Genomic DNA, 19,822 nt, shown 5'->3' on the forward strand with positions numbered 1-19,822 from the left:
CAACTGGTTTAATACCACAATTGATATTACTGAATACAGTTTGTTTGATGCTTTCATTACTATCAGTCTATCAAGATGGCCTTTGGAACCAGACTGACTATAGCTCATCATTAGAAATCGGCTCAGGATTTCTCTCTCAGTTTGGCACAAAGATCATTCACCAACTTAAGCTACTGAAAGGGCAAGAAAAACTAGACTCTGTTTTAGAATATCTTCTATATTAAATTCATCATGTGTAATTGGTAAACCACCCTGTAATCTTCAGACAAAGGGTGGTATAGAAATTTAATAAATAAATATAAATTGTGTGGAGCAATTATACGTTACCATACTTCTCCTGACATGTATGTGCTACTTAGGTCACCTGCACTAAACCAGAGTGAGGAAAATAAGCTGCAGGCTGACATGCCTTCCGTGTCAAGAGAAACACTACCAAAGCCCACCAATCAGGGACGGTGCCAGTGACAACACCCACATAGGGAGCCAATGAACTCACAATACCACATCCCCAGCCTACACAATACCAGATTGCCCCACTCAATCTGCTGCAAATGGCTCAGCCAGCAATCTTGTACTCCACTGGTTGAGGGCTACAGGATTTATTGAAAGCCATGCTATGCCACTGGAACTTGAGATACTCATTCTGGAAGGAACTGGGCTGCAATTGGCCAACTCAGTGTACAGAACCATAGCAATATCCACAACAGAGTGGCTACAACCACAGAGGTAATCAATTGCTCAGATCTCTCTTGAACCCTCAAAATGTGCAGATTATTTCTGTGTGACATTCCCTCCAAATCAGATAACTTAGCTTGCAGAGCAGCATCAAAATTGGGAGAAAATATGGTAATGTAATAGTTGGGTGAGTGGTGGGCTCTCCACTCTGGATCAGCTGATGGAAACTTATTGCTTTTCCCCCTTTTGAAAAACCACTTTAATCTGCTGTCATCTGTGGGATGGCAGTATTTGTATCAAATACAGTATTTGTATTAGATATATTTCATTGTGTACCATCTTTCAATAGTAAATATGTCTAATACAAATGGTATCCATAGTTTACAATACGTCCGTGAAGTCAACAATTAATACTTACCTTAGCAATAGCATTTTCTGGCTCAATATGTAACACTTTCTTCAAATCTTCTGCAGCTGCTTTGAAATTATGTAGATTAGTGTAAACAGTGGCACGGCGCATAAAAGCTGCAGATCAATAAAGAATGCATTATTTTATTGCAATATTCTAAGTTACATAATAAATATGTCAATATAATGTGAAATAGTGGAAATGTAAAATAATTCTGCATTAATTATATAATAACTTGCAACTATTGCAATATAACTTTGTAATAAAGAGGAATGGTTTAAAAATAATTTCAATTTGACGCAGACAAGCCAGCTTCACATATAAGGATCCATTTTAGTACAGGCATGCAGAACCTCAGGCCGAGGGGCCAAATGCAGCCCTCCAGGCCACTCCATCTGGCCCCTGAGGTTCTCCCCAGGCCACACCCCCTCCTGAACCACACCCATCACTAGTCCTTCTTTACAGCCCACTCTAGTGTTTTTGCCTGGCTGGAATGTGTCCTTAACTCCGATAAGGCTTCTTGCTTCCTCAATGGAGAATACAGAGAGATGAGCGAGTGTGAAGAAGCCAACCTACAGTACACAAGGCAAAAATGGCAGTAGTCGCTTAGCCCACTTTTGCCTCTGGTCTTGCCCATCAATGGCACGAGGTCCTAAAAGGCTGCCCAAAAGCAAATGAGACCCTCAGGTTGAAAAAGGATCCTCAACCCTTATTTTAATACTGTAATTATTCCGCTAAATTTCTAGTCTGTCCCAGTCTCCCATCAAAGTATAATCTGTTACCAAAAATTAACCCACTAAAAGAGATGTGATTACAGCTGCAATAACCTATATAATGTAACATGGCATTGTTTCTTATTTATTCATTATATTTTTATGCTGTTCTTCCTCCAAGGACCTTGGGGTGGCTTATGTTACTCCCCAGTTTTATTGTCAAAATAATCTGTAAAGTGGGCTAACCTTGAAGCCAGGTTTCCCTGGTCCTAGTCCAACAACCACACTATAAAAAGTCTCCCACATGGTATATGTATGTATGATAATTGCATGGCATGGACACATAAATTCAAAATGTTGTATCTGTACACAATCACTTGTAATGGGAAAACAGAGCAAAAGAGATAACAGTTGCTGTGAGTGGGAGAGGCCAACTATCTCTTAAAGGTATAAGCATAATTCCAGGAGGAATTCTACACTCCCAGGAAAGGCAGCTGCAGAATCCTGAATCCCTTCCTCACCAGGTGGAGGAGTTCCACTCCTGGATGCCTCTTCATTGCAGTAGGGGCAAGTTTTATACAAACTATGCCAACACTGGAACTAGCATAACTTCCCTCCTACTGAAACCAACTAGGGATAGGAATAAAGGAAATAAGTCCACCAGCACCACTTTATGTCCTATTTTGTGCTTAGACTCTTGTGCTTCCCTGGATCTCTGTAGGATTGCTCTGTTATCCTCCCTTTTTATTTACTTAGTTTGGTGCTAGGAAAAGGCAGTACCTAGACATGTGGGGACTTCCCATTTACACTGTATATAAAAAGCCAACTTTTCATCTGTCAGGATTGCAATAAATTGCTTTAGATAAAGTAGACTGAACTTCCTTCAGCTGATTAATAGTTGGAAGGGGAACTCTTGTTGCTCGGAATAAACTTTTCCCACCATCGCCTGGCTAGCCCTGTCTCGGAATTTACCTTGAATTGAAGGGATACAAGCTTTTACAGTGAATATTGGAGATGAGTGGGAAAATATTCAGGGTTCTAATGGCAAATCACAGATACTGTACCCCCATAAATTCCCTTCCACTAAACCATGTAAAGCACTTAGCATGGGTACTAAGCCACTATGTGCTGAACAATTCATTTCCCGCTATAGCAGAAGTGGAAAAATAAAAAACTGAGAGCAGTTATTCCACAGAATGCAATCCACAAATTTCAAAAACCAGTGTTTGTCACCTATGCTGATTTTGCTTCATTAATTTAAAAAGATTTTTTTGCTAGCATTAATTTCTCAAAAGTGATTTCTTTAATTTTACCTTTTATGTTTTCAGGGTCCATTTTTAACACTGTCTCACAATCCTGATGAGCAACATGCCAATTCTGAAGTTTTATTTCTGCCTGAGCTTTATTATTGTATGCAGCCACAGTGGGAAAGGCAGATATGCTCCTGCAAAATACTGAGGCATTAGGCAGGCTGAAATGAACACAGACACTTCAGAAAAGAGTCAGGTGATGCCTTAAAGCCTAAGGTGTGGGGATGTTGTTACAAAGTAAAGCCAGAAGACCCAAGAATGAAAAAGATAGGAGTGTTACAGTACTGTACAGAGTACAAATGAAAACAAGTACAGGTCAAAAGAGTAAAAGATCCAATCAGAGTGGGTGAGGCCTCCCATCTGCTAATGAAAATGGCAAAGGAAGATAAAGAATACACATAAAGGCCTAAAGAGGGACAAATTATTTTCCGTAGTTACCTAACCATTTTCATTCTCTATTGATCTCATGCAACTCAGTGCAGAAAATTGACTACAAGTCATAAAGCTATTATAATATGAAGACTATATGATAAAGCATGTAAGAAAGGCCAAGTGATCTACAATTCTGCCTGTCACCCTTGTCATCGCAAAAGTTACATATGTCAACGATGATGAACTCTCCAGCTTAGAAGTGAAGGTAGAGCTGGGATAATCCCCTGCAACTGCACTGAGTTACAGAGCAAACTAGGTGCTACTGGAAGGAATTTTTTTTTGTTTAGAGCAAACTAAGTTGCACCCACCCCCAACTCCAAGCTGAAGACGAAGGCTGTGGCCTGCCATGTTGGCTGTGGGCAGTTAAAGATTCACAAAGTGCCTCTGCTGCCTAGTACCTAAACAAGCACAAGTTTTCTCTCTGGCTTTGGAGGTGAAGGTTGGCATAGGCTCATTTGGGTAATGGGCAGCAGGGGTACATCAAGTACATCAGCTGTCCAGTGCCAAAACAAATTCTAGTTCTCCACCTACAAATTTGGAACTGGAGGAGGGTGGGAGTCATCCCCACAGTTATGCTGGGTTTCAAACCTCCAACAAAGCCCAGCACAACTGCAAAGACCACCAGGAAGAAGGCATCTATATATAACATATTCAATACAATCAGTCCAAGCCATTTTTGCTGCCTAATAGGACAGGATAAGAAGGCAAAAAAATAGTGTCATGTCACACTTTCAAGTTCCTGAGGTTTTTGTCAGTACACAGTTTCAGTCTAGAATGCCTTATTGTGAGGGTTACTGTGTGGCTAAACAACATATATACAGAAAAATGCATACCATAAAATTGATATATGTATACTAGTACAAATTTTGTTTAAACCACTTTTAAATAACGAAGTTGATAGTGAAACAGATAAATGATTTTTTAAGTGAAAGTTGTAACTTTTAAGACTACATATTAATGCCTGCCTTGCATCCAGGTTGCTACTGTATTTTAATATTTTGCTGGAAGCCCCAGCGTGGCTGGGCAAGCCCAGCCAGATGGGCGGGGTATAAATAAATAAGTAAGCAAATAAATAAATTATTATTATTATTATTATTATTATTATTATTATTATTATTATTACTGCAGCAGGCTAATAATTACTATGGATGACTCACCGAGTATAGTAGATAACGGCTTCTTTGTAGTCTCTTGTAACAAATGCTTCATTTCCTTTTTCTTTTTCACGATTAGCAATGAAGATTTTTTCCTTTGTAGTCAAACCTAGAAAATATCTATTACATATTAAAGGAAGAAAAATTGCAGGCCAAACCAAAATTTCTCTTTAACACTACAGAGAAATAATAAGAGAGAGGGAATATTGTAAAAGACACAATCTACAAGTGCTCTGTTGTGTTGATTTGAGTCTCCACCCACTTCAGGCAACATGCTATATCTCAAATAGTTGAACACATACTTTGTGTACAGAAGGTAACAAATTTAATTATTAGTCTGTCCAGTTAAAAGGAACTCCTGTAACAAGGCTAGGAAGCACCTCTGAGATCCTGAAATACTAGTGGCAGTCAAAGTAGGCAGTTATACAGTGGTTGAAATTACACTTTGGAATTTTTTGCTTTATTGTTTAAGGGTATACTATTTTTTTCAAGGTAAGGGTTATAACATTTTAAAACCCTGTTTACAAAAAAAATGTTTTCTAGCTATATTGCTGATTTATTTACTACCTTAGCAGAATTATGCAATCAAAAACACAGGATTTTTAAATACTGTAATCCAGCAGTACTGCCTACATTACTGAATTTTGAAGTAACATGGTAAAGTGGGGGTAAATGTTTCTGGGAAAGGATAGGCAGACATTGGATATATACAGGAGTTACTGACAATGCATACAATACTGATAAACAAATTCATATAAAATTGTCACAATTCTATATGAGCATCAAGTCGCAGTATTTTTGAAAACGGATTCCTATGAGTAGTAGATTTCTTATTTTTCAATAAAAGGCAACAGCAACCAAAATCACTGTAGTATTGAATGAAAACCTACCTGTTGTGTCTATATCAGATTTTGGTAACCCTTTGTTAGTAGTTTTAAAGATGGGTTTACTCTTATTTTCCTCATAACCATCAATTTTGGAACATTCTTTTTCCACATCAAACCTTAAAAAATAGAAAAGCATTTAATATATTTACATTATAATAATAAACATCCATAAATTATACAAATGTGTGTTTAACTATAACAAGACTTCACACTTACATAGTTTAAGGGTATGATGGACCATTAATCTGCAATGTAGGAATATGCAGGTGGCCCATAGGGGGATCAAACCCATGATCTTGGCATTATCGGCACCTCACTCTAACCAATTGAGCTGCAGCAGTGGACACGTTCTACTCTTAAGTAGGAAGAACCAGCTGTACAAATATAAGATGTGGGAAAGGATCTAGGTGTCTTAGTAGACCACACATTTAATGTGAGTCAAAAGTGTGGTGCAGCAGCAAAAAAAGGCTAATGCTATTCTAGGATGTATAGTGCCCCTATCAAATGAAGTAAGAGTACTGCCTTGGAATTCCTATTCTGCCTTGGAAAGACCATACCTGGAGTACTGTGTCCTGGACTGGGCACCACAATTTAAGGAGGATATTGGCAGGGCAAGCAAAAATTCTTGCACAGATCAAATACTTGCCTTAGTATGATGTTGAATACAACTCATCATATTTAGAGTGCTTTCTCCCAACATGCAATTTTTGTGTAAAGTTCTCCATTAATACTAGACTTTCGAATACCATTTGTCTATAGTTAGACCTGTGAGATTTTGAGAATTTCAAGGGAACGTTAACATAGAAAAAAACCTTCCTTTTTCAAAACCAACCTAAATAGAACATTAGAAAATAACTGAATTAAACAATATGCAGAAGGTATCTGACATACTTATCCCACTCTCTATAGTCCCTTGGTACATTTTTATTCTTTATCACACCATTTCTTGAAGTTTTGCTCTAGAATGAGAAGTCAGACAAGATATAAAAAAATAAGCTTCATCAAAGAATTTGTTTTGTTACTTTTCATTTCATGTAATATGAGCATTATAACATGTTTTAGCTACCTCAAACTGAGGTTTTGGAGTTCACATATGTTCAGTAAGTAACTCAATCACTTGCTATCCTTTCAACAATCATGTGCTTATCAACTAAGAATAAATGTCAATATTTTGATATTAAAAATTCTCATACGGGAAAAAAATAGAATTGCAAACATATCATTTGCAAACATACATAACCAAGTGGGACTTGCAGCATAGAGTGCTATCTCATCAAGAATCCAGCCCCTCCCCCTCCAGCTTTCCATTCTTCACCTCCAGTTAGTGGGCATGGAATGCTCTGCCATCACTGGGCTGATTGGGGTTTGTTTGTACTTTTTTCTTACTTCTGCAAACCTTTGAGATGCCCTGAACCTACTGATAGCTTCCTTTTACACGACTGGCACTCAGAAAATATAAATGTAGGGTCCTGAATTGAATTGAATCAAGTAGGGTCCTGTGACAAACTGTTCCATTGTGGAGTACTTCTTTCCAGGGTTATTAGATGTTTTCCCCCTCCCATTTGATATATGACCAAGTCATACTCAGAGTAGACCTACTGAAATAGGGACAAGTTGGCCATGATTTCAATGGGTCTCCTTCAGGTATGACTTAGTCAGATGCCAACAACACATTAAAAAAAATTCATATATGACTTCCGGGTTGGCGCCATCGCCGAATGGCGGGCTCCCTCCGTGCTCCGGAGGGAGCCGGCTCGGCAGGGGTTGGGTTCTACCGCGCCGGCGACGCGGGGACCCTCAAAAGCCATGGGCACGGAGCCCCATGGACATGGTGACTCGGCTGGCACCTTTGCGCCCCTCCCCGGCCCGCGAAAGAGCCTTTTTAAAGGCTAAGGAACGGGCGCCTGGGGGGGGGTGCTTTGAGTCCGCCGCTTCCCCTGCCGAGCGAAGCCGCATGCCATTCGGTGGAGAGCGCTAGCTTCTTCTATTGAAAATTTGGATCCAAAAGAAAAACCCGTGAGTAATTGGACTATGGATTAAAAAGAGGGATAAATTTTTAAAATTTGACGCGAACGGGGGAGGTGGAAAAAGGAAGTCAGCCCCCCCTTTATTGTAGAAAAGACAAAACAAAGGACTTGACAACTAAGATCGAGTGTAACCCTATCTTGATGAACTAACAACTTCGCGAGGGAAAATTATAAGTTCGAGCTGGAGGAGAAAAGGAGAATTTGCATTAAAAAGCAACCCCCCCCCCCCGGAATCCCTGGAGCGATCTGCGAGAATACCTGGAGAAGAGTAATGGAAGAGCTGTCAAAACGGAAGAACAAAATAGAGACGGTGTTTTGAGGACTTTGCCAGTTACATTTGGATATAAATTGGATACAAATTGTTTCAAATAAGGATTAATAAGCTATTTGGACTGGTGGATGTGATCTGGAAGGGAACTCAGTTACCGTAATCCATCTAGAGGAGCTGAGGGATATTGCATGTGTTTTTGCTAGGAAACTTGAACAGTTGAATAGAACTTTCAACCTCCTGGGAAACTGCAGAAATGGAACATTATTTTGTCTACAGAGGTCCACATACTACAAGAAACAATGGATATATCTGTTGGAAAATGGAAGGGACATGACGTAATGTTTTGCTCCTGAATAACAAGCCTCTGCAGAGGAATTAGAAGCTTTTGGAAAAAGAACCTTTCTGCGGGAGAACAGGGAAACAAGAAGGAGGAGAGTGACCGACAAGAATAAGGAAACAACAAGAACTGGACAGAACTGGAAGTGGGGACATTTGGGATATCCAGATTTGACAAGCTTATGGAAATAAAATTGGAGTTTTTACTCCTGGATACAAAAATCTGGATAGAAGAAATGAGCCCCTTTTTGAGATAGACTCCTTCTAAGATTGGACACTTGTGATTAAAAATGACTGGTAAAGAATCAGAGAGATATGGGTTTAGTGAAATGTGGGAACACCAGGAAGATATTAGAACTGGAGGGATATAAGGAACGCAACAGGGAAAGAGGGGAGGGAAATTTGGAATCCAAAGGCTGTAAAATTATTTTTTCTTTCTTTTTGTATTTTCTTTTCATCTGCACTATATCTGAAAGGGGGGAACTCGTGGAAGGGAAGACAGATCTTAGGGGATGGGAATTTGAAAAAATTGGGTTACTGACGATGAGTGTAATTTGGGGATAAGAACTTGTTGAATTTAATTGTTTATTTGGAAGATTTGGAACACAAGAGGGGGGGAGGGGGAAGTCCTGGTTATTGGAAGAAGTGTATAAATTGGATTTAATTTGTTTTAATTTGGAAAATCTTAATAAAAATTATTTTTTTAAAAAAAATTCATATATAGATATTGAATATTGTATAGAAACACAGATCCCCACCTGTCTAGATGGAAGAGAGCTATCTGAACTACGAACTGGTGGCAAATTTTCCACTTTCTCCTTGAATACTTCTGTTGTAGCATACCGCATTTTATACTCATCTTCTTTCATTTCGGTAATCCAGCTCTGAAATAAATCGAAAACATAAACATATTTCAAAATCTGAAATTGTTTTTTTACCAGGCAACAACTATTTGTTATTTAAAAGTCACATACAAAATTAAGTTGCTACAGAATGAAGAAGTGCAATACCTTCATTTCATTCTCTATTTCTTTCCATTCCTCAGTAGTAAAATCAGAAGCAGTGGCTGCAGGTTTATCTCTTCGCAGAGCTCTGCTATTTGGAGCCAAAGACTCAATGCGTTTTTCACAAAATAATACAAGATCAGGATAGAAGCCTTCTTCACCAGATCTAAAAATTAATAAACGTGACATTATACAAACTTCAGTAAGCACAACAAGAATTCTCTTCTGTCCCCTGTAGCCCCCATGCATCCTCAAAATATGCTATGACAGGTTAGGGAAAACTCAAGAGAGAGTGCATATGTGCACGTTTCTCCGCTGTCCTGAGAGTGCGCGTTTCTCCGCTGTCCTGGACGGCTTTTGAAGGCAGGACCTCTTCTGAAGGCTGGCGGGGAGCAAAAGTCTTTGTCCCCCCTGCCTGCCTTCCCGGGGGCTTTTAAATCACCCCGGACAGTGGAGAAGTCCTCCGCTGTCCCGGGGTTTTTTAAAATGCTGGGGGTGGGAAGAAAATCCCTTGTCCGTCCCCCCCAGCCTTCAGAAGAGGTCGGGGGACAGACTGTCTCCGGACCTGGTCTGAAGGCGGTTTCCATAGGAACGCATTGATTGATTTTCAATGCATTCCTATGGGAAACCGTGCTTCGCAAGACAAAAAACTCACAAGACGAAAAAACTTGCGGAACAAATTAATTTCGTCTTGCGAGGCACCACTGTATTTTTGTTTGATTTGCTCTAGACTTGTAACTAGTTTACAGCTGATATTGCTACATTTTGTATTGTTTTTGTATTGCTTTTTTAAGCTCAATAATCATTCAATGGCTCAATTCTGCAAGACCAAAAAGTCTGTAAAATATTAAATCTGAATAGCCCAGCCTTAGCTAGTATAAATATATCACCTTCTCAGTCCAAACAACCAATTTATGTTATACTAATGCCATGCTAGCAAGACTAAACTATTTTCACTTATTTAAAATTATGACAATATTTAGCTTTTAAACAAGTTTTCTGACAAGGTCTGCAAAATAAGTGATGGCCTTGTTAGTTTCTAGTTAATGTTTAGTTAATATGAATAAAAATATGTAAACCATAACAAAATAAATATGTAATTTAAATGTTTACCTTAATATCTTAAGAATCTTTTCCAAATGCTTAACATCTTTGCATGTTTCAATGAATTTGTAGTCTAGATGCTCAATAGGAATTTGATATGTTTTTGTTGTTCCTTGGCTTAACAAGCATGAAACTTGGTCAGCACTCATACCTAGAAATATAAAAGGTAATATTTAAATTTTCCCAGTGTTCATATATATTTTGAAATTGCACAGGCTCACTGAATAATGTGTTATAATCTCTTAAGTTATAATTTCTTATGTACATATGCACCTGTTTTAAATCCTTCTAGCTTCAGTCCATTGAAATGGAATAATTTATAGGACCAGGACTTTCTGTGTGGGTAGTACTTTATGCACCATGAATGCTTATATGCATAAACAACTACTGCTAGAAAAAAAACCCTGATGAAGTGAAAAGAATTTCCTCAGCAGAATTTTTCACATGTATAATTCTGTTTTTGCTTCTAAATCTTTGCAGCCACTGTTTTCTTATTTGTATTTGCAATAACAGTTGCTTTTTATTACAACATACCAAGTGCAGACTTCATAACGTTTATGTTCATTCAGATTTGGCAGCCATCTGAATGTCAAACTTTTTTCCATAATACAGACTAAGTGAACATAATCCTATTTGTGAGAATTATTCTCAGATCCTTTTGCATATAAATAAATCCATTGATTGAACTTTGTCTGCAAATTTTGTGACTGATGATCTTAGAGAATCATAGGTTCAGAGAACATTGTGTATTTGTGAATTACCTGTTGTGAGAGATCTTCCACATTATTTACCTTCTGTTCTCCTTATGCAAATCATACAGAATACCTACAAGCTCATTTCTTGAACATGGTTTATAATGCTACAGTTTATAAGAAAACTGAGTATTTTACTGTGCACTGGTTAACAAGTGCAAAATGTCAGCATCAGTTAAAAAACAAACCCTGTAATTTCCCATGAAAATGGAATGCTAGAAAATTTTGACCCATCCCCATTTTGAAACATAAAAAACAAAACAAGAATCATTTAAGCCTACAACGTAGCATAAAAACACAATTTCAGCACTGTAATGGGGAAATACATTTTTTATAAAGAATAATTCAAGGACAATGCCCTCTACAGTTAAAAAAAAGGAACAGGTTGCAGCAAATAAATAAATAATCCACTAGCAACTGTTGCTATGTACTGAAGTGAGCCACAAAGCTCAGAAATTTCAGGAGATCATCATCTCCTGAAATTAGGCCCTGCTCTACGCAGTTTCACAACACCACAGAGGCAAGCCTCACTTTTTCAGTACATGCAGTAAGCTCCTAAAATAACAACATTTTGAAGGTATTCTGCTTTATTCTATATGAATGTCTGAAATAACTGGATCATTTGTGTTGGGTCCCCGATCTCCTTCCCTCTCCTTTTTAAAATAAAATAAAATAAAAATAAAATGCTTTTATTTGCTTACAGGGCATCTGGGCATAGATGTAAAGCACAGAGCTGGCAAGACTCCAGCCACCAACCATCTAAATGTGCCCAGAGGTCTAAATTTGTATCTATTTGTATAAAGCAGCACATACAAATTTGTGGTAGGGACCTGTACCATGAGTATTTTAAGGGCCCAGCCAGCGCCCCTTTATCAAAGTAATTTCTACAGCCTTAGCCCCAATTCACACAAAAATCAAGAAGTGACCTTAGCAACAGCAGTCACACCCCTATGTTCACCCTCAGAGCAATGAGGGTGGTGGGGAATGGGCATAGTCAGGATTTTGTTTAGGGGGGCAGAACCTCAAATTTGTATTGATTTTAATTGATTGGGGGCCAGCTGCCCCCCTTGGCTACGCCCATGGGGGGGTAGGAAAAGGAGCATGAAAGATAACAGCTGTGCATGTATGTTGCCCATGTAATATATACCGTTGAGGCTTTTTGCAGTTTCAAATGCCCATGTGGTTGAGCACGGGCATAGCCAGGAGTTATGTTGTGGGGGGGGCAGGATTTATGTTGGGGGGCAGAACTGAGCTCCATGTGACACGATTGGTCAGTTACCTGAGCATTTTTATTTATTTACTTGATGGGGGGGGGGTATCTGGCTACACCCATGTAGCTGAATGACTTCAGGCCAATTACCACCACAATCTATCCTACTTTACAGGGTTGCTGTGAAGACAGTCAGAGAAAAGCATACCCTGAACTTACTGGAGAGAAAAATCAGAATTAATTTTATTTTAAAGAAAGAAAAACACACATTGGCACCACCACCTGTTTGCCCCCCTATGAAGCCTGTTCTCCCAATTATAGCTGCCTCCCAGCATCATCGCACCTTCCCCGTTTGCATCACCCTAGACTCGCCCCCCCCCTCGCTTTCCCACAGCCCTCCCCATCCATCCTCCGAGATTCCTCGCCCTCCCTCTTCCTCCTGCCGTTATCCTCAAACGGCCACACACAGCATCCCCTGCCCGGCACCGGACGCTCCTACCTGCTTCCTTCCCCAGCGAACGCCGCCACTCCAACGTCCTTTTCCACAGGAGAGAGACCCCAGCAAAGCTTTGCCGCCGCCCCTTGCCGCTCGGAGCGGCCTTGAACCGGCGCCGTTGAGGGAAACCCTACAGGTGGCCCCGCCAAGAGCCACTTTTTAAATAGAATTCGCTCGAGCAACAAAACGTACCCCCTCAAGCGCATGCGCAGAAGGCGAGCGGCCCACCACCACCTCAGCGCCGTCGCCCAAGGAAGACAGTCTCCACCGAGGGCCGCGCGGGGCGGTTGCTAAGGAGACGCTGCTCTGTCGCCGCCACTCTGGAAAGGGCGGCTTGCCAACCTTGTGAAGGCAGGCGCTCGTTCCCCTCCTCCCGCACTTTATTAAAGCGTACATCTAAAAACGGTTTAATGTTTCGTCTTCTTGTCTATTGAATTTGTTCTAAATATATCCCAATCCCACCATGTTTTACACTCGCCGAACAAAACCAGCGGGCAATAAAAACAATGAAGTTCAGCAACTAAAAAGCACCATCATAATTAATAAAAAAAAACCACCCAGGACTAAACTTCTGCTATAAGAACAGTACAACCGATATGTCGCCTTAAAGGTGGCTTTTCATTAATAGGCTCAAGGAGGCAAACAAGATACCTGCACAATGGAATACACAAGTAGTAGCACAATTCTAACCCTGTACACAGATGCAAATCCTAGTAAAATCAATGGGACCTCACAATACTAGGTGGAGTTAAGAGTTGCAGCCTTAGCCTAACCCTCAATTAAATTCAACAGGATTTATTTCTTAGTAGATGTTAGGGTTACACTGCAATTTAACACAAAATAGAAAAAAAGAGATCCAGCTTTCTTCCATCTGCTTGCTGGAAATTGATGGCATAGGAATAGAAAATGGAGACAATCCTTGGTTCTTCACTCAGCTGGTAGCTAGCAATTTGTATTATTTCTGCAGCATCAGTTGGCAGGGCATTTAGGACAAGTTATTAGGTCTCTGCAAAGTACCCAAAGCTAAAGAAAAATAGGTCTGATGCCCTCAGAGAGCTTCAAGACCAAGCAAGCATTTGAAGATCTGATTCTTTTAACCATTACACTAACCTAGTTCTGAACCCACTATCATCACCCCATGCTTCTTTCCATCCCTTCAAACATAAGAGATTCTAACAACTAGATTTAGCCACCTGTTTGACTTGGATGCTACAATCAAATTAGACCTTAAATGATTTTTTAACTATTTTAATTGGTTTTTCAATGATATACATATCGTACAAAGTCACAAAATAGAAATTGAGTATAACAAGAAACAGGCAAGTAATCATGTTCATTCTTTTATATAGTGATTGTTGCCTGTGTTGTTCTTACAGAGTATACAGTATTGCCAAGATGTCACCATATCCAAGGATAAATTTCAGAGCAGAAACATGGCATACAAATTTGTGATGATCTGGTGAGAAGTTGTTTTGTAAACCTGATTTGTTGGTCAATGTAATAAATGACCGTCAAACTGCATAAAATGTGTGTGTGGTTTCTTTTGCCCTTTCATAACCACTACACTAAGCAGTGAAGTCCACATGCTCCTGGATAATTTGTGGTACTTCCAAACCTGTTGTCCATCGATAGTTCTGGGCCATAGGGAAAGACAATCACAGGGGACATGTTTCCTGTGATTGCATCCCTCCCAAAAGGTAGGTGCAAATCCGTATGTCCTATGGGGTAATTGAACCAGTGTCCTATGCCATCTATGGATTATCTTGATAGAATTTTCCCAAACATATGCTGAGACATATTTAACTGGTTTGTCTACAGTTGTGTACAGTCATATTCACAACTGTCTCCCATACCCTCCCATAATCCCTCTAGAGGGCCTATCAAATTGCTTACAAATCCTCCATAAATTAATGACACCATACCCTTACATGGTCACACATAGATATTCAATTCTCAAATCATGTTAATGGCTGACAAGCCTGTATTTTCAGTCATGGGTCCAATAACAAATGTTGTCATTGGTGTATCTGGAACCATGCTAAATTCAGATTTCCTGTATTAGTTGCCAGCTGTTCCAAAGAAACGGGATCGTTATTAACATAAAATAGTATTCCTTTTGTTCCCACTTAGGAAGAGAATTAGATTTTAGAGTAGTGGGTGATATTATAGAACTTTAAAAGATTTTTAAAAGTTTTATCAGATTTCATTACTGGCAAAAATGTCAAGCAAGTACTGGAATAAAACTTTATTGTCATAACAGAATAATTTACACACTGTCAGAATGAAAGAATGCATTTGCCCATAAGAAAATCAAAGTCTAACATGAATAAAATACATTGCAATAAACCAGATGCATCTTCTGTTTTCTTCATCGGGCATCAAACACAACCACTATAGTAGAGTTAAAGAAAAAAGCTGGAGAGCACAAGGAAAAAACCCCGGTTAGTTATAAGAATTATGCAAGCAAATTATTTCACGCTCCTAACACATTTCAACAAGAGGCATAAGCAAGAAGCAGAAAGTTTGTGCTTTGTGCTTCTTTCCAGTGTTCAAGGTGTAACTTTCACATCTCCCTCTGCAATCAGCTGTTCTATCTATTTCAGGGGTAGTCAACCTTTTTATACCTACCTCCCACTAATGCATCTTTCTCGATGGTAAAATTTCCTTACCGTCCACCAGTGCTCAATAGGAGGAGGATTCAGCTTGTGCCGTAGAACCCCCTACTGTCCACCTAGAATCCTGAAACACCCACTAGTGGGTGGTAGGGACCAGGTTGACAACCCCTGATCTATTTAAACACCACTGAATGCAATGGCACTGGCATGCAAATAAAAGCAACTAGGGTACAGAATCATAGAATCATATACATATGCACAAGTATGGTGCTATGTGCTATGTGTTGAAAATATTTATGGCTGACCAGTTTACACATTACACTTCACAATCTGACTAATCCATCCAAGCTGTGTATAATGAAAGGCAGGCAAAGAACACACTTACCAACCAGAGTATCTGTATATGAAATGTAATATATAGAGTGGATCAGAGTATTGCAACACAAGTATTTTAAGTACTGATGAGATTTGTAGACCTTTATTAGTGTAAAATTATGCCATCACATTATAGCAACTCTAAACAAATTTTAAAAGTTCAGGTAGTTAGGATCAGCATGCAATAATCAAGCAATGAACAGGCCCACATAGAAGGATACATCTTTTTGTTCTTTTTTTGTACATTATTCTGTATCCACATTCTCTGCATCTGATGGGATCTCTTGCTTTTATTTCATTTTCTGTGTGACATTCTGAAAATATATTAAAAAGTATATGAAAATTGAAACAAAGCAATGAGAACAAAGCTTAGCAATGTGAGAGAAAAACTGTCCTTTTATTATAACGCACAAAATATTATAAACAATGTCACATTTTAGTGAAAAGAACAGTCTGGCTAACTCATTTTACATAAATGTTAGAGAAGTTAGGCTGCAATCCAAGTCCTGAGGGGTTAAGGAGAAAGTTGGATTGAGTGGAGGTATCCCTCCGCTTAGCCCTACTGGCCTCTACTTGAGGAGTGATGCATCACTGCTGGCTTACAACTCTCCATTCCATCCACTGTACATGCAGGTGGAGATGCTAATGGGGGGATTCTGCCACCAGCAGCTGGCAGAAAACCCCGAATTGGAACATTCCAGGTAGGGGTTGAGCTGGCCTAGGATCCTCTGAATCCCAAACTAACCCTACTATCATATTATGGCATTGACATGATCCAGATTTAGGGGGCAATCCTATGGCAAGACATGCTGCAATTAGCAGTTTACAACGCAGATTTCCGGTTCAGCTGGCTAATTCCTAGCTCAGCTGAAGATACAACAGTGTAACTTGCTCATCTTGGTTGAGCTGGAGCTGAGCTGAGGCCCATGTAGGTTCAAAAACAGGGGTGTTCTAGGTCTGCAACCAGAAAAGGGGGGTTAGGCTGGATCCTAAACTTGCCTAGCTTGGTCATGTGACCTGGCAATGCAGTGTAAAATACCATTTTAAAGGTTTGTTTCCCTTCGGTTTTTGACAGAGCAAAAACAGCCCTGCTACTGAACAGGGTTTGGATCTGGTATAACTACAACAGCTTATTTTATGCCAGTTTTGTGTGCATAGGTAAAGGTAAAGGGACCCCTGACCATTAGGTCCAGTCGTGACCGACTCTGGGGTTGTGACGCTCATCTCGCTTTATTGGCCGAGGGAGCCGGCGTACAGCTTCTAGGTCACGTGGCCAGCATGACTAAGCCGCTTCTGGTGAACCAGAGCAGCGCACGGAACCCACAGTGCCACCCGCGTCCTCGTGTGCATAGGATTGCTCCCTAAATCACAGTTGTAGCTCCAGCCCTGCCGCTCTGTTAAACCCATCTACTCCTCAGTTATGCTTTAGATTGTGAGGACAGAAAACATATATTCACACTGTATTTTATAAATTAGTTTACACTAGAATTATGAAAGGTTCTTAACATTTCATATTGGGGTTTGTCAAATTAGAATGGCATCTGAGTTCAATAGTTATATAGACAATTTATATTTTGATTTTTCATCAGTCCTCAAAGTGGCCTAGGGCATTTATAAAGTACAACAGATACACCAAGAACCCAGTCAAAATAAAACTAATTCCATTGGAGCACAAGCTGGGATCTGATATTCCTTTCCACAGGGCAGTTGGTAGCAAATGGCCCTGTGGTGGGGAGCAGAGATACCAAACAAAGCAGCAACAGGCACTTTGTGTCATCTCCCTCTCCCTCTCATTTAAACCTACAGAATTCTGAGATGCAATTAATGGCAGGCCTCATGAACGTGAGACAAAACTCTCTCCCCCCCACCCCAGGAGGGTCTGCAAGGATTTATTTTTCAAGCAAAGGTACTTCTCCCTTTCCCTCCCCCCACATGTATCCTGCACCGCATCAATGGGTTGGCAGAATTCCCAAAACAGATTTAGGGCATGCACAGGGGGGAATATCCCATTGCACAGTCCTTGTACTACTACTAATTTTATTATTTATACCCTGTCCATCTGGCTGGGTTTCCCCAGCCATTCTGGGCGGCTCTCAACAGAACACTAAAAACAGAATAAAATTTAAAACATTAAAAACATGGAACAGGTGTGCTGGATGCCACCCAGGTTTTGCTCAAACTTCTAGGATGCCGAAACGAGAGAGAGAGGGAGAGAGAGAGAGAGAGAGAGAGAGAAAGAAAGAGAGAGAGATGTGTCGCAACATTATCCTTCCCTCAGAACATGAGATAAAACTCAATTTCAGCAACACTCTGTGGCACAGTCACCTTACCAAGAGGCTATACATCACACAACTCCTAACAGTTAGGCATTAAATGATCTTACCTCCACAGATGTATATCATAGGTTGCTGCTTTGGAGGAGGAGCGTCTTTCTGGGTGTCCATATTCTGTCAGTAAAAAGAAGACAAATCATGCACATCTGTTATGAGTTTAGTACGCATAGTTCTCTTACAAGTCCACTTCAGGCTTGTTTTTAAATAAAATCGGGCGGTGGTGTTACAGGCTGGAAAAGGGAAGGTTTCTACCTGATTTCTTTATTACGCCGATTTTTTACTTTTAAAACCAAGCAAGAGTATACCAAAAGAAAAGAGCACGAGGAAGACGCTACATTATTTACCCGCTCCCCCAACCAACCCATGACTCAACCCTCGCGGGTCGATCTATAGTCTCACCCAGGAAGGCAGGAAACTGCACGAATGAGCTACAACTTTTGGGGAAGGACCTGATTAGGGAATTTATAACCTCACCTTTCAACAGAAACAATCCCCCCCAAAACAGGTTTTTTAAAAACCAGCTCCGTTACCAGTTCGTATCTCCCATGCGCGGCTCTAGGGCGCAGCCTAATGAGCACTACTCTTGGGCGCAGGCTGATGACGTAAGAAGCACATACAGCAAGCCAGCGAATCCCGCCCCGCTAGTTAAGGCGTGTTGTTAAAGAGCTGGGTTGCAACCCCATTTAGCGTTTAATAATCTTTCGTAATTACTCAGTAAACTAAGAGGCTGCAATCCTAATCGCTTTTACCTGGGAGTAAATCCCATTGAATTCAGTGGGATTTACTTCTGAGTAGACATGTTTTAGGATTGCGCCTTTAATGGTTTGCTCAGCAAATACTTTGTTATAGGAATTCAAAGGAGCAGTTTTTTCTTATAACAATTTGTTCAGGTTTAACTTCAGTATATTAGCTTCCAGTATTACACTCCACTGCAACGTACGTTTTGAACATTTATCATAGGTAAAACTCGAACTGTGGCTCGAAGCTCAGACCCAAAATCTATATTAGGGGTTGTGTCACCTACTGTAGTCTACTTCCCGCCCCCTCCTTTTCTCTCTCTCAAAGGTTTATAGGCTGGTTATGATTAAAAATGGATCTGAGCGTTTGCCACGTGTATTTTTCTCACGTCAAGTAGCCACCCAATTCCCACCCACATCAAGAAAAAGAGAGGAGGCAGCATGTCTTGTCACAAGGTGTCTTTTAATGCAAATTAGTTCTGTATCTTTCAGATAGGTTGGGTGCCCTTAAGGCTATAATAAACACTTTCCTGTAAGCCCCACTGAACGTAGTAGGACTTGTTTCTTAGTAGTTATACACACAATTAGACTTGCTAGGAGTAAACCAAATACAGTAGGTGCAACCCAAAAACAGAGAAGCAAGTAGTAAGAATATGACTACTAAGCTTTTAAGTAGTATACAGTAGTATTTTAGACTGTTCTGTTCATAAACATAATACATAAATATATAAACCACGTGTCTGAAACCCCACAGAAAAAAGTCCTGAACAAATTGACCTCAAATATTTCTCTGCAAGGTCAAAGTGGGAAACCTCCCCATTGGCTCTTTTCTCACAAATCCTGTCTTAAGGGTACATTTAAGATATGAATAGGGTGTGAGCCTGTGACCTGGCTCAGGAACTAAATATTTATCATTACAAAAGACTGGCACGGCTCCCCAGGGTATCCAATCAAGTAAGCATTAAATGTAACCTGCCAGACA

The 19,822-nt window shown here is 40.0% G+C and overlaps 2 protein-coding genes and 1 long non-coding RNA gene across 7 annotated transcripts in view; 1 reads left to right on the forward strand and 2 right to left on the reverse strand.

The window, feature by feature from the left end:
- The window catches only part of SPAG1 (sperm associated antigen 1), a 29,946-nt gene extending 16,886 nt beyond the window's left edge, over positions 1–13,060 (reverse strand). Inside the window, exons 1-9 of one of the 4 annotated variants that reach the window (XM_083749772.1) lie at positions 12,784–13,060; positions 10,332–10,473; positions 9,225–9,384; positions 8,973–9,098; positions 6,472–6,539; positions 5,584–5,696; positions 4,697–4,802; positions 3,111–3,241; positions 1,094–1,200 (exon numbers count right to left, since the gene is read on the reverse strand). In XM_083749772.1, the coding sequence (XP_083605898.1) occupies positions 1,094–1,200; positions 3,111–3,241; positions 4,697–4,802; positions 5,584–5,696; positions 6,472–6,539; positions 8,973–9,098; positions 9,225–9,384; positions 10,332–10,471 (951 nt within the window). In that variant the 5' untranslated portion in view covers positions 10,472–10,473; positions 12,784–13,060. Of the gene's footprint in view, positions 1–1,093; positions 1,201–3,110; positions 3,242–4,696; positions 4,803–5,583; positions 5,697–6,471; positions 6,540–8,972; positions 9,099–9,224; positions 9,385–10,331; positions 10,474–12,552; positions 12,743–12,783 lie in introns of those variants that run through there. The other 3 variants (XM_083749770.1, XM_083749771.1, XM_083749769.1) reach the window with 3 other exon arrangements.
- Positions 334–3,185, forward strand: LOC310849561. The gene is made up of 2 exons (XR_014566979.1): positions 334–726; positions 3,126–3,185. It is a non-coding gene; the product is annotated as an uncharacterized lncRNA (long non-coding RNA).
- A 1,950-nt stretch (positions 13,061–15,010) lies between the features above and the next one.
- POLR2K (RNA polymerase II, I and III subunit K) lies at positions 15,011–18,721 on the reverse strand. 2 transcript variants are annotated; one of them, XM_083749871.1, is made up of 4 exons: positions 18,634–18,721; positions 18,154–18,217; positions 15,992–16,084; positions 15,011–15,171 (listed from the first exon to the last, which is right to left on the reverse strand). In XM_083749871.1, exons 2-4 carry the CDS (start codon positions 18,212–18,214, stop codon positions 15,149–15,151), a joined length of 177 nt encoding a protein of 58 aa, XP_083605997.1. In that variant the 5' UTR covers positions 18,215–18,217; positions 18,634–18,721; the 3' UTR covers positions 15,011–15,148. The 2 variants fall into 2 exon arrangements, with proteins under 2 accessions (XP_083605997.1, XP_083605996.1); XM_083749870.1 differs by having other exon boundaries at positions 18,578–18,714.
- Positions 18,722–19,822: the final 1,101 nt, after the last annotated feature.

This window comes from Podarcis gaigeae, assembly GCF_964106915.1.
Source record: "Podarcis gaigeae genome assembly, chromosome: 7".
NCBI classification, from domain to species: domain Eukaryota; kingdom Metazoa; phylum Chordata; class Lepidosauria; order Squamata; family Lacertidae; genus Podarcis; species Podarcis gaigeae.